The sequence below is a fragment of the Melozone crissalis genome, unplaced genomic scaffold (genome assembly GCF_028551555.1).
Source record: "Melozone crissalis strain CALT ecotype California unplaced genomic scaffold, PUWL_Pcris_2 ptg000006l_1, whole genome shotgun sequence".
NCBI lineage: Eukaryota > Metazoa > Chordata > Aves > Passeriformes > Passerellidae > Melozone > Melozone crissalis.
In genome coordinates this window covers 6,040,930-6,051,033 of record NW_026535784.1, presented here as the reverse complement: position 1 = coordinate 6,051,033, position 10,104 = coordinate 6,040,930, and the positions used below count along the sequence as shown (strand labels likewise).

The 10,104-nt window shown below is 39.1% G+C and overlaps 1 protein-coding gene across 2 annotated transcripts in view; it reads right to left on the bottom strand.

Annotated features, from left to right (window-relative positions):
- Positions 1 to 364: 364 nt before the first annotated feature.
- PPARGC1A (PPARG coactivator 1 alpha) overlaps positions 365 to 10,104 on the bottom strand; it is a 363,473-nt gene continuing 353,733 nt past the window's right edge. For both annotated transcript variants that reach the window (XM_054294682.1, XM_054294688.1), the window contains exons 11-13: positions 6,340 to 6,461; positions 5,834 to 5,985; positions 365 to 2,975 (exon numbers count right to left, since the gene is read on the bottom strand). In XM_054294682.1, the coding sequence (XP_054150657.1) occupies positions 2,872 to 2,975; positions 5,834 to 5,985; positions 6,340 to 6,461 (378 nt within the window). In that variant the 3' untranslated portion in view covers positions 365 to 2,871. The remainder of the gene's footprint in view (positions 2,976 to 5,833; positions 5,986 to 6,339; positions 6,462 to 10,104) is intronic.

The window sequence follows — 10,104 nt, the reverse complement described above, 5'->3', positions numbered from 1 at the left end:
AAAAAGAAAAGTAAACACTGAATTTATATTTTGATGGATTTCCTACCACAGTGTCTATGAAAGATCCAAACAGCTTTATTCAGCAATCCTAGCTCTATTAATTTCATATGTAATTTGTAAATCCACAGAGGAAAGCCATCTTCAAGATGAAAATGTTTGCCAGGCCAGTGAAAAAAAAATTTGACTCACTTCATTATGCGTGCTTGGTGAAAAATAAATAATGCCCCCACACAAACCCCACACCAATTTCTTAATGTCAGCAATCTAGGGCAAAAGAGAACATTTTAAAATTTAATGACAGAAATGTAAAGGCAAAATAGGTAATGCATCTGGTCCTTGAACACATAATATGATATACTAAATATTGATTTCTTAAAAATAATTTATTGCTTTTAATATTTTTCTTTACAACAGAAGATACTCAAAATCCAGAAAGGAAAATTGTAAACTTTTAGTTTGGCATTCACACAAAGTTAAAATACCTGCATTTTTAACCTACAGAGCAACAACAAGAATTATGCAGAGTAAAGGATGTTACATTTGTAACACAGAACTTCCAGAAAAGTTCTTTTCTTTTTTTTTTTTTTTTTTTTTGTTTTATTGCTATCTATCTACTGAGAAATAAGAAGCCAAAAAATCAAGCAAGCATCCGACAGGACAGACAGTGGAATCTCTCAGAACACAATATGCTGGTGATAAAATGAATGCAGCCATCAGAATCAACTGCACTGGTATGGGGGTAGAATCAGTTTTCTAAAATTTGGAGAGGGAAGGTAGATTAAATAGTTAGGTGTGCCATACCTTTAAGAGGAGTCATGAATGCCAAAGAGTAATAGAATAAGAAATCTATACATTCACAAGCAAATTCCAAACTTTGCTGATTCAGTAGAGACTCCGAGTTCAGATAAAATTCTGATGCTCAGAATAGCAGTAGTTTATACTCTTGTGGTTTTTTTCTTTCCTGAAATTTCTATTTAATTTAACAGAAGCAATGTCATCAGCAACGTCATGGGCACATTTGAGGCCATGCTAGTGCATAGTAAAAAAAAAAAGGAAAAAAACCAAAACCAACCCACTGCTTCTGCAAAAGTGGAATTTCCAAACAAAGCACTTGCTTACTCCAAACTGACAACCATCATGCATCCTAGGTATAAAATTTCCACTGGCCTTTTTATTCTTTTAGTCATCTCATAATTTATAATAAATAGGATAATTATAACTGATAAATATGTCTCTTTAGTAAACAAAGGAATGAAGGATTGGTATTTATACAGGATGCATAACTGTAAAAAATATAGATAAATACCATCATTAAACTCTGCCAATGAAAAGATTACTGGCTTCAAGAACAGTGTTTAGACACAGAATTACAGTAAAAATCATACTGTACTTAGTACCTCAGCATATTTTTATCAAACTAAAATCACAAAAATTAAAACAAAATAGCATTTTAAAAAGATTTTTGACCTCTAGTTCCAAAACTACTGTTGATACATAAAATAAAAACATTTCTTAATGATTACCCATTTGAGAGACTTTACATAAAATTATGATATTTTCTAGAAAAATTTAGATGAGAAAATTTCATTCCCCTAACAAATTCAGTGTATAAAACTGCAAAGGAAAATCAAGCAATGAGAAAAATGTGGAAAAATACTGCAGAAGGTGGTTAATATCTTTTGGGCTAGGATAATTCTTGACAAAATTCTTATATAAGCTCACCAAAGAAGGGATGAATGTGTATAATGCATTTTTGCACTCAGACACACATGCACACATATGCACACTCACACCCTCACCCACACGCTTTTCTCTTTTTTTTTACAATCAAATATATATAAGCGTAAGTTCAGCTTTCTACATATGTTAGTGTACAATAATTATTTCACCTCATATAATTACATTTGAGTATTCTTGATTAAGAAAAATTCAGCAGTTTTTGAAAAGAAGGCTGCATTTACAGTGCATAGCTGTAACAAAAAAGAACATCGTCATACAGTATGTACATAAATAAAAATACTCCATTTAACATTTGTAAATAATCAACTACTTTAGAGAATGTAGCAAATAAACTATCTGTGCACACACCCAGATAGTTATATCCAACTCTCATTAATAATGTAACACCACGTCCGCTCATTAGAATAAATCGCTGAACAAGCTGCACATTTGACCATTAACAAGGCTTTGAAAATTTTGCTGTGGAAGATCAATGTTGTAGACATTTACATGGGTGTCAGAATTAAAAGATGAAACTTCAAAATGTTAGGGAAGCTTGAGCCTTTTAATTTTCTTTTCTGCAAAATAAAACCCACAAAAAACCCAAAAAACAAACCAACCAAAAAAAGAACAATCTTAAAACAAAGCTAAGACAGATTGCAGGCTTCTGGGACCTGTGGTTTCTTCTGGATTGTCATATTATCACCGTGAGAAGAAGCTTCTTTACAAAAAAAAAATATGCAGTGTCTGATCCCCAGACATCAGCAGCCGTAGTTCTCACACTGGGGTTTTTTTCTCTGTTTGTTTTAGTTCTTTTTGTTAAAATGCACTATGTACAGATTTTGCAGTTCATCGTTGTACGTGTATCTCTGTGGAACTGCTGCCATGTCTCGTGATTTGCATTGAACTCGCCAGGGACGCCTGGCTCCCCCGCCAGAGCGCGGCTGACACCCATGGCCACGCGTGTGCTTGCTGGGCAGCACCCTGCCCCTCCACTCCTCGAGCAGCTGTGTTCATGTAAACCATGGTTTTGAACAGAGAGTGTAAAGTAGGAGAAATTCCTAAGTACGACTTTGCAGTTGTCCATTGTTGAAGGACGTGATGTCCGTGAGGTATTCGCCATCCCTTTGTTTTCCTCGGATGACATGCTTGTTACCTACGCAGGCTCCGCTGTGCCTCTTTGAGTAAACTATCAAAATCCATGGAGTCATACTTGCTTTTAGTAGAAGCAGGATCAAAATCATCTGAGTTTGAATCTGAAACCCAAAATATGCAAGTTTAGGTAAGAGGCAAGAACTACTTATTTTCTCTGTGTATCGGTACAAACAAGACGCTGAAGAAACAATCCACTTACAACCACAACTTTATGGGATGAAAAAGCTTAGCAATGACCATCACAGAAGCTTTAGACATTCCTGGTAAGAAGCAGCACCTAACAAAAGTGGTACCCATCATCAGTAGTAGGGAAGAACCACTAATTGCATATACATTTAGAGCAGGTTAACTCAGAACAGTTTCCTCAAGACTTGAGCACCAAGACTCATGTATATGTCTCAAAGTAGTCCAGATAATCTTGACAGATACCTTAATCAAAATTCCACCTTTGTCTTGCAACTGCTGTTTCATAACATGTCCAAGACTTAATTTTCCTAAGAAAGGTTCTGAAGAAAGCCAGAGCAGTCTGTGAGCAGCATACAGAGGACAGAGCCCACCTTGCCTGGGGGTCTGTGGAATGCTTTACGCCTGCCAGAATCTCTGGGTTTGCTCCAATTTATCTTTTTGGGTTTGCTTGTTTAGAGTGTGAGCAATTCTGGGCAGGGCCTCTGCAAGGCTGAGCAGTCTCAGGTGGGCTCTTCAGCTTTCTGCATCACATGTGTGTGATAAGCCACAGCAGCAACAACAGCCCAGCTCCTGCAGCCTAGGATACCTGTTCCAGCTTTGTCAGCTGCTCAGGCACGGACGTCAGTCTGTTCCCAGCACAGAGGAGGGATTGTACATTTGGGGCCACACAACTCCAGTACAATTATTGACATGGCTGCAAGCAATGAATTTCCTTTTGGAGTCAACCCTGCTTAACACTGACTCTCACCAGTTCCTGTGTCACAGCTCCTTTATGTGAGTGCCCTTTCTTGTGTTGAATTAATCAGAACTCCCCATCTACCGCTATAAGACACACTGCGCATTAAATGTTCATTACAAGTTCCGCTAAGACAATATCTTCTCACAGAGGAGAGGTGTTAAACTTCTGACTACTATTTCAAGTGTTTTCTTTCTTCTGTACTCAACCCAAAGCTGATTAATTCTCTCTGTCCTGGTACCAGCTCATGAATTTTAAAGTTCATCCTGCCATTTCCTTATGTTGCTCTATCCGATACTCTGTGAAATACAGGGAATGCAGTCTGAAGTACAGAAGCTCAAGCTGTCAGCAGGACAAAGTGAAAACAGTCTGCTCACAGATACTCTGGGAATCCCTCTCACAATGGAGAGAGTTGACAGGGAATACTCCCAGTGATGAATAATGTTCAAGAGGGCTCCCTTCAGACAACTTACTTTAAACCCCAGATTTTCTGAGATACAGAGATGACCTTGGCTTCCATTGCTGAAGATAAGTCAAATCAAGGCAAGACTTTAATCTGGGTTTACTGTTTTTATCAGCCTACATTTCAACAAATGCCTTGCTACCTTTTATATTTTCTACATCAACCTTGTATCTCTTCAGCAGTCAATTGCCTTTTCTTAGCTTTATATTCTCTGTTTAGCCACTGAAGTGAATTATAGCATATTCATTGTGAACAATGCATACAATCTTCATAATTTATTTTGAAAAGACATCAATTGGTTAGGAAAAATATATCTGCATTCACTTCCTGCATTGTACAAAGCCGAGGGCAGCACATACAAGATTTCATTAGCACTGTGTTACAGGGTTATGAGAGATTTTAATGACTGTGGTCATTTATTCATTAAAAAATCTACAATATCTGATTAATACAGATTCAACAGCAAAAATGTGCCTTGCTATGTAATTCAGAAAAGAGTATTTTCCATGCCTTTAGTCTATTTATACAGGCATTAGGAAAGGTTTAACATTTAATGAATACTTTACATTTTAAAAGGTAATTAAATAAGAGGTGAGTTTATCCTATATTGTAATATTACAGAGGCTGTTTTGGTAGTCTGCATAATCTCTTTACACATATACTTAACATCAGTATTCCTGCTGGAAGACTTTGAACTTCTTCAAAAATCCTTGCAAGGGGAAGCACCACACCCTGACTTGGAGCACAGGACAGAATCACAGACTTTTGCCCAGGCAAGACTCAGACAGACCCAAGTGTGTTGTCACAGCCAGCATGCACACTTGGGACTGGAGTTATCACAGCATACTGGGGGCTGGTGACTGCTATGCATAAAGCCCCACACCAGTAGAACTTCAAACACCAAGAGAATTGCTAAGCTTTCCACAGGCTGGAGCCTCTGACATCACGACTGGAAGGCCCTGCAAGGAGACACCTTCATACACATAGATGCTTATGCACAATTTTAGAATCACCAGTTGAGATCAGTGGCTTTTGCCACACTAAGGGTCAGATTTGGCCACAAGCTCTTCTAGCTTTCAAACTTGAGCAACTATGAATTGTGTTTAATGAGTGCCCCTGGCAAATACTGCCCATCTACAACAGAACTCATAGCAAAGTAAGAATCATAATGAAGATTTTGGGTTGGGGCATATACTTTGTCCTCTGCATATCTCTCATATACATAAGTGAGGTAGTGGAATCAAACAGTTATAGCAATAAACATTAAAGCATGTGGGAGGTTTCTGCAGTGCTATCTTTTCAATTTAGAAATGTATTATTGATTATTGGGCGCTTATTTTTGATAATGATGGAAATGGGCTTTAAAAGAATATTCAGTTTGGAATATTTGAAAGAAGCCAGCTCAGATTAGTAGACTTTTAAACTTCTTACAGCAGGTGAAAAGCACTTTCTTCAACACCCCTCCAATCATTTAAAGGGTATCAGCAGTAAACAAAAAAGAAGCAAACCCTAAATTCTCATGAGTTACAAGATTCCTGTTAGGTATTTCAATTCACATAGAGCAAAATACCTACCTAGGTCTGCATAGTTAGACTTGCAAAGCTGCTTGCGTCCACAGAAGTACAGCTCAAAATCAGGCTCATTTGACCTGCGTAAAGTGTATCCATTCTCAAGAGCAGCGAAGGCGTCACAAGTATAGCGGTAGGTGATGAAACCATAGCTGTCTCTGCCATTGAAAAATACAGTTGTGAACAAAAGCTGAGAAGAGTTAACACACATTAGTGTAACCCCTTCCTGAAAGCAAGAACTTGCCGGAGACCCAGCAGTGGAAATGCCAGAGGTACTGCATCCATTTATCAGCATGATTGTCCTGTCATGCAGCTAAATACTTATTTCTGGGACAGGAAATTTCAACTAGCAAGATTAATAAATAAGGATGAAAGAAAATAAGTAAGGTTTTGAACTCAGCATGTCATCTGTCACAGGACTTATACTGGTAACTCCCATACCAGTAATCTCACTGCCATAATTTTTTACATATGGCAGCTCTCAAACAAGAAGTAATCTCAAAAGTTCCTACCCATCATCCTGCAAATTTACTGTGCACTCCTCAATTTCACCAAAAACTTCAAACCGGTCCCTCAGTTCAGTTCGGGTTGTGTCAGGTCTGATTTTACCCAGATAAATCACACGACGTTCTTCCTGTTGATAGAGAGCAACCGGGAAGGTGTTCTTTTAACAAATGTGAAATAGAGATGAACCTTTACATTCATGCATGCAAAACACACACAGATGTGCAGAGGATGCATTATTATAGAAGCATTCTTTTGTGGAAGGCCTACTGCATCTTGCACGAACATGAAATAGTTCTCTCCTGGAAAGCATCTAAGGTATTTAAGTGACCCTACATTTGTCAGGTGGTGTGGGAAGGGTTCACTGATTGCTGTTACTGCTCTGTACACTGACAGATGCTTCCCCTTGTATCCCACTGCACCTTCTTCCCTCTCACCCCTTCTACCTGTTCCCCTCCAGGACTGCAAACTCTTCCAAACTAGGAACTCCCTTTCTCGTGCCAGGTAGAGAATACCAAGCAAAACTCATCTTGCAGAGTAGCATAAAGTAACACAATAATTGCATAAGTGTACCACAGACATAACAAAATGCATTACAAGCATAACATTATAAGCTCATATGACTCAATGGCTGATTCATCCTGCAATCCTGTTTCACCATAATTCATACTTTTAAACAGAGGGAAAACTTTTTAAGATTGTCACCCCTGCCAAAAACTAAGCACTACGCAGCCCCTAGCTCATTCCCTGCTCATTGGTGGGATGGGGAGAAAAACCAGAAAAAGGTGAAACATCTGTATTAAGATCAGCTTAATAAATGAAACAAAGAAAGATATAATAATAGTAATAATTATAATGACAGTAATTGTAATGAAAAGGGGAGAGAGAGGAATAAAACCCAAAAGAAACCAGTGCAGCACCTTCTGATCAACACCCAGCCCATCCACGAGCAGTGCTCTGCCTCTCCCAGCCAACTCCCCCTGGTTTATATACTGGGCATATGGTATGGAATATATACTGCCACATGGTATGGAATATCCCTTTGGCCACCTCAGGTCAGCTGTCCTGGCCACACTCCCTGCAAGCATCTTCTGCACCTGCTCCCTGGCAGAGCATGGGAAACTGGAAACTCCTTCATTCAGAGTAAGCACTACTTAACAACAATTAAAACATCAATGTCTTATCAACATTAATACTAAATCCAAAATACTGTGCTGTACCTATTGTAGCTACTAAGAAGAAAATTAACTCTATGCCAGCAGAAACCAGGACTGGGTCCAAAATATGCCTTTTATTAAAAGAAACATTTCAGGGGGAATGGCAGGAAGTAAAATACATCCCACAGTCACCACTGCCTTTTGGTTTATTCAGAATAAAAACCACCTGACCGAAGACCCTAGGCTAGGGTCTCTTCTGCATGTTCTTTCAGCACCTGGAACAAAGCATGAGATACTTTTATAACAATCAAGCTGTGGTGGTATCATTCCTTCCTTAGTGCAAATGCTCAATCAAATGAGGGAAGGACTAGAAAACTCTTTAAGAGCCACTTCATGAATTTTAGGATAAACACTTCTGAGGGCAGAGTCATTTAGTGAGCTGCAAGAAAAGAAAATGGAAAAAGGAAATCTTTAAAACACTGACCTTAAGGTAGCCAGGGCAAAGAAGCACCAGCTATACAAGGCTTGGGTGCTCAGCCTTCCTGTCTCCGATTGCCTCTGGCCTGGCACTACTGGCCCTGCTGCTCATCCCTTACACACCCACGCAGCAGCCCCATAAATCCACCACCAGCACATTCTCAGCTGGCATAAATCTGTCAGTCAGCACAGCAATGTCAGTTTAAACCATCAGCTTTGGCACCTGAGACTTGTGCAGAATTTAGGTGCCGAATGCCGAAGGAGCTACACTGACTGCTGAGAATTCATGACTATCGTAACCTGGAGGTGCCTAAAGGCTAATGGCACCTCAACTGTGCAACGCAAAAGGCACTAGGGACCTAAATATAGACTTGCATTCCTGCTCAGAAACATTCTAGCCTGAAGAGACAGGTAGTTTATAGTGTTACAATTCAGATATAGCATGAAATGTATCTTTTCCATGAGTCCCCACAGAGGCTTAAAGCACCAGTCACTCTTGGACCATGGACAATACAATTGAGATCAGACCAAAACACAGGTAAAATCAGAAATTATATTGATGTCACTTCTTTACTTGTTTGAGTATTCATTTGAGATAAAGAGACCATCAGAATTCTTAGTTTGGGGTGCTGGAAATCTTGTCTTCCTGTTCCCAGGAGAGCACTTTGCTCTCAGGAACTATTTAATGTAAAATAAATAAACAATTCCAGCAGCAGGAAGCCAATACTAAAATATCTGTCTCCCAACAGAAACTCTTACTAGCACATTCAGTAAACTATTTCCACTGACTCTTTTCCTGGCCTCACAAATCTCAGGGGCTAAGATCCAGTTAATCGAAGCTCCTGAGAAATGAAAGTTTAAAACTGCAGAAAACAGAGATTCAAGAATCAAACATTCCTACCCAAAAGCCCTACCCACTAAGGAATGGCACAAAGAATTACCTGTGTCCCTTATAGGTCCCTGGTCAGCCCAGCGGAGTCCTTGGTTGCTTTACCAAAAAATGTATCGTCTCCTTAATCAGGGGGACCTGGTAAGGATCTAATTTAGACACTTGAAACTACTGTCTCTTTTGATGATGTAAGGAACCAAGGTGAGTGCCTTCATAGTCTTCTGTAACCATGCTGGGACAGACACATCCACTTTTAAATGCTACACCTTCCAAAACACAGGGTCCAAAAGCTGCCCTTGCTCTCTGCCGCAGCAGTGCAGTTTGGAGAAGCTGGCATGGCTAAAAGAAGCACTTGTGCTCATGGGCAGCCATACATTTAGGACACAAGGGTACTTTCCAGACAGCTGCTGCTTTTTATCTCTGTCTCCACTGTGTCCCAGTCCACAGCCCTGACCTTCCTGACAGAGGAGTTGGGGCAGGGCTTCTGTGAACCAGGGACTGTAGAGTGCCAGCTACAGAAATCTGCATTTCTTCCATTTCCACATTCTAATTCTGCTTACTTTCACTATGGTTGGGTGCCATAAATTTCAAAACCAGGAAAATCTGCATATGCAGAGTAATTACTTTTTCAGACTGTTTTACCAAATCAAGGATTTAACCGCACTGAAACACTTGATAAGAAACAATTCCATTGATACTTGCTATTGAACCTAAATGACTGACCAGATGGAGCAGAACATAACACAGCAGACTGCCTAATATACTTTAGCTGAGATAATACATCTCAACTGAAAAAAACATAATGTTTCACTCACTGACATGGAGATTGTTATATTACAGTGTGATGGAAATATCTATTGCACACTCTTCCATAAGTCTATCTGCATGCCTGTGCAATTTTCCCTTCTTCTATCCCTCTAATAACCTTTATATCTCTAATATCCCTTTAAGACAACTGTAATAAACCAAAACTGAACAATTAAAAAAAAAAAGCCTGCTGAAGTACTGTTAAGGGAATAAGTTAAACCTGCAAAATCAAGGAAATTCAAATTTAAAGCTGAAATGCACCATATGTCCTCCACTGTGCACATATGAGGAGACGGGTTCAAGTATTTTTTTAAGCAGAATGCCATGATGGAATAAGATACCCAAGAATACAGGATTCACACAGAATTGTCTTTGCCTTGGTTAACCCTGGATTATTTAAAGCAACTATGAATATTAATATTCATAGAGATGCCTTCCTTTTA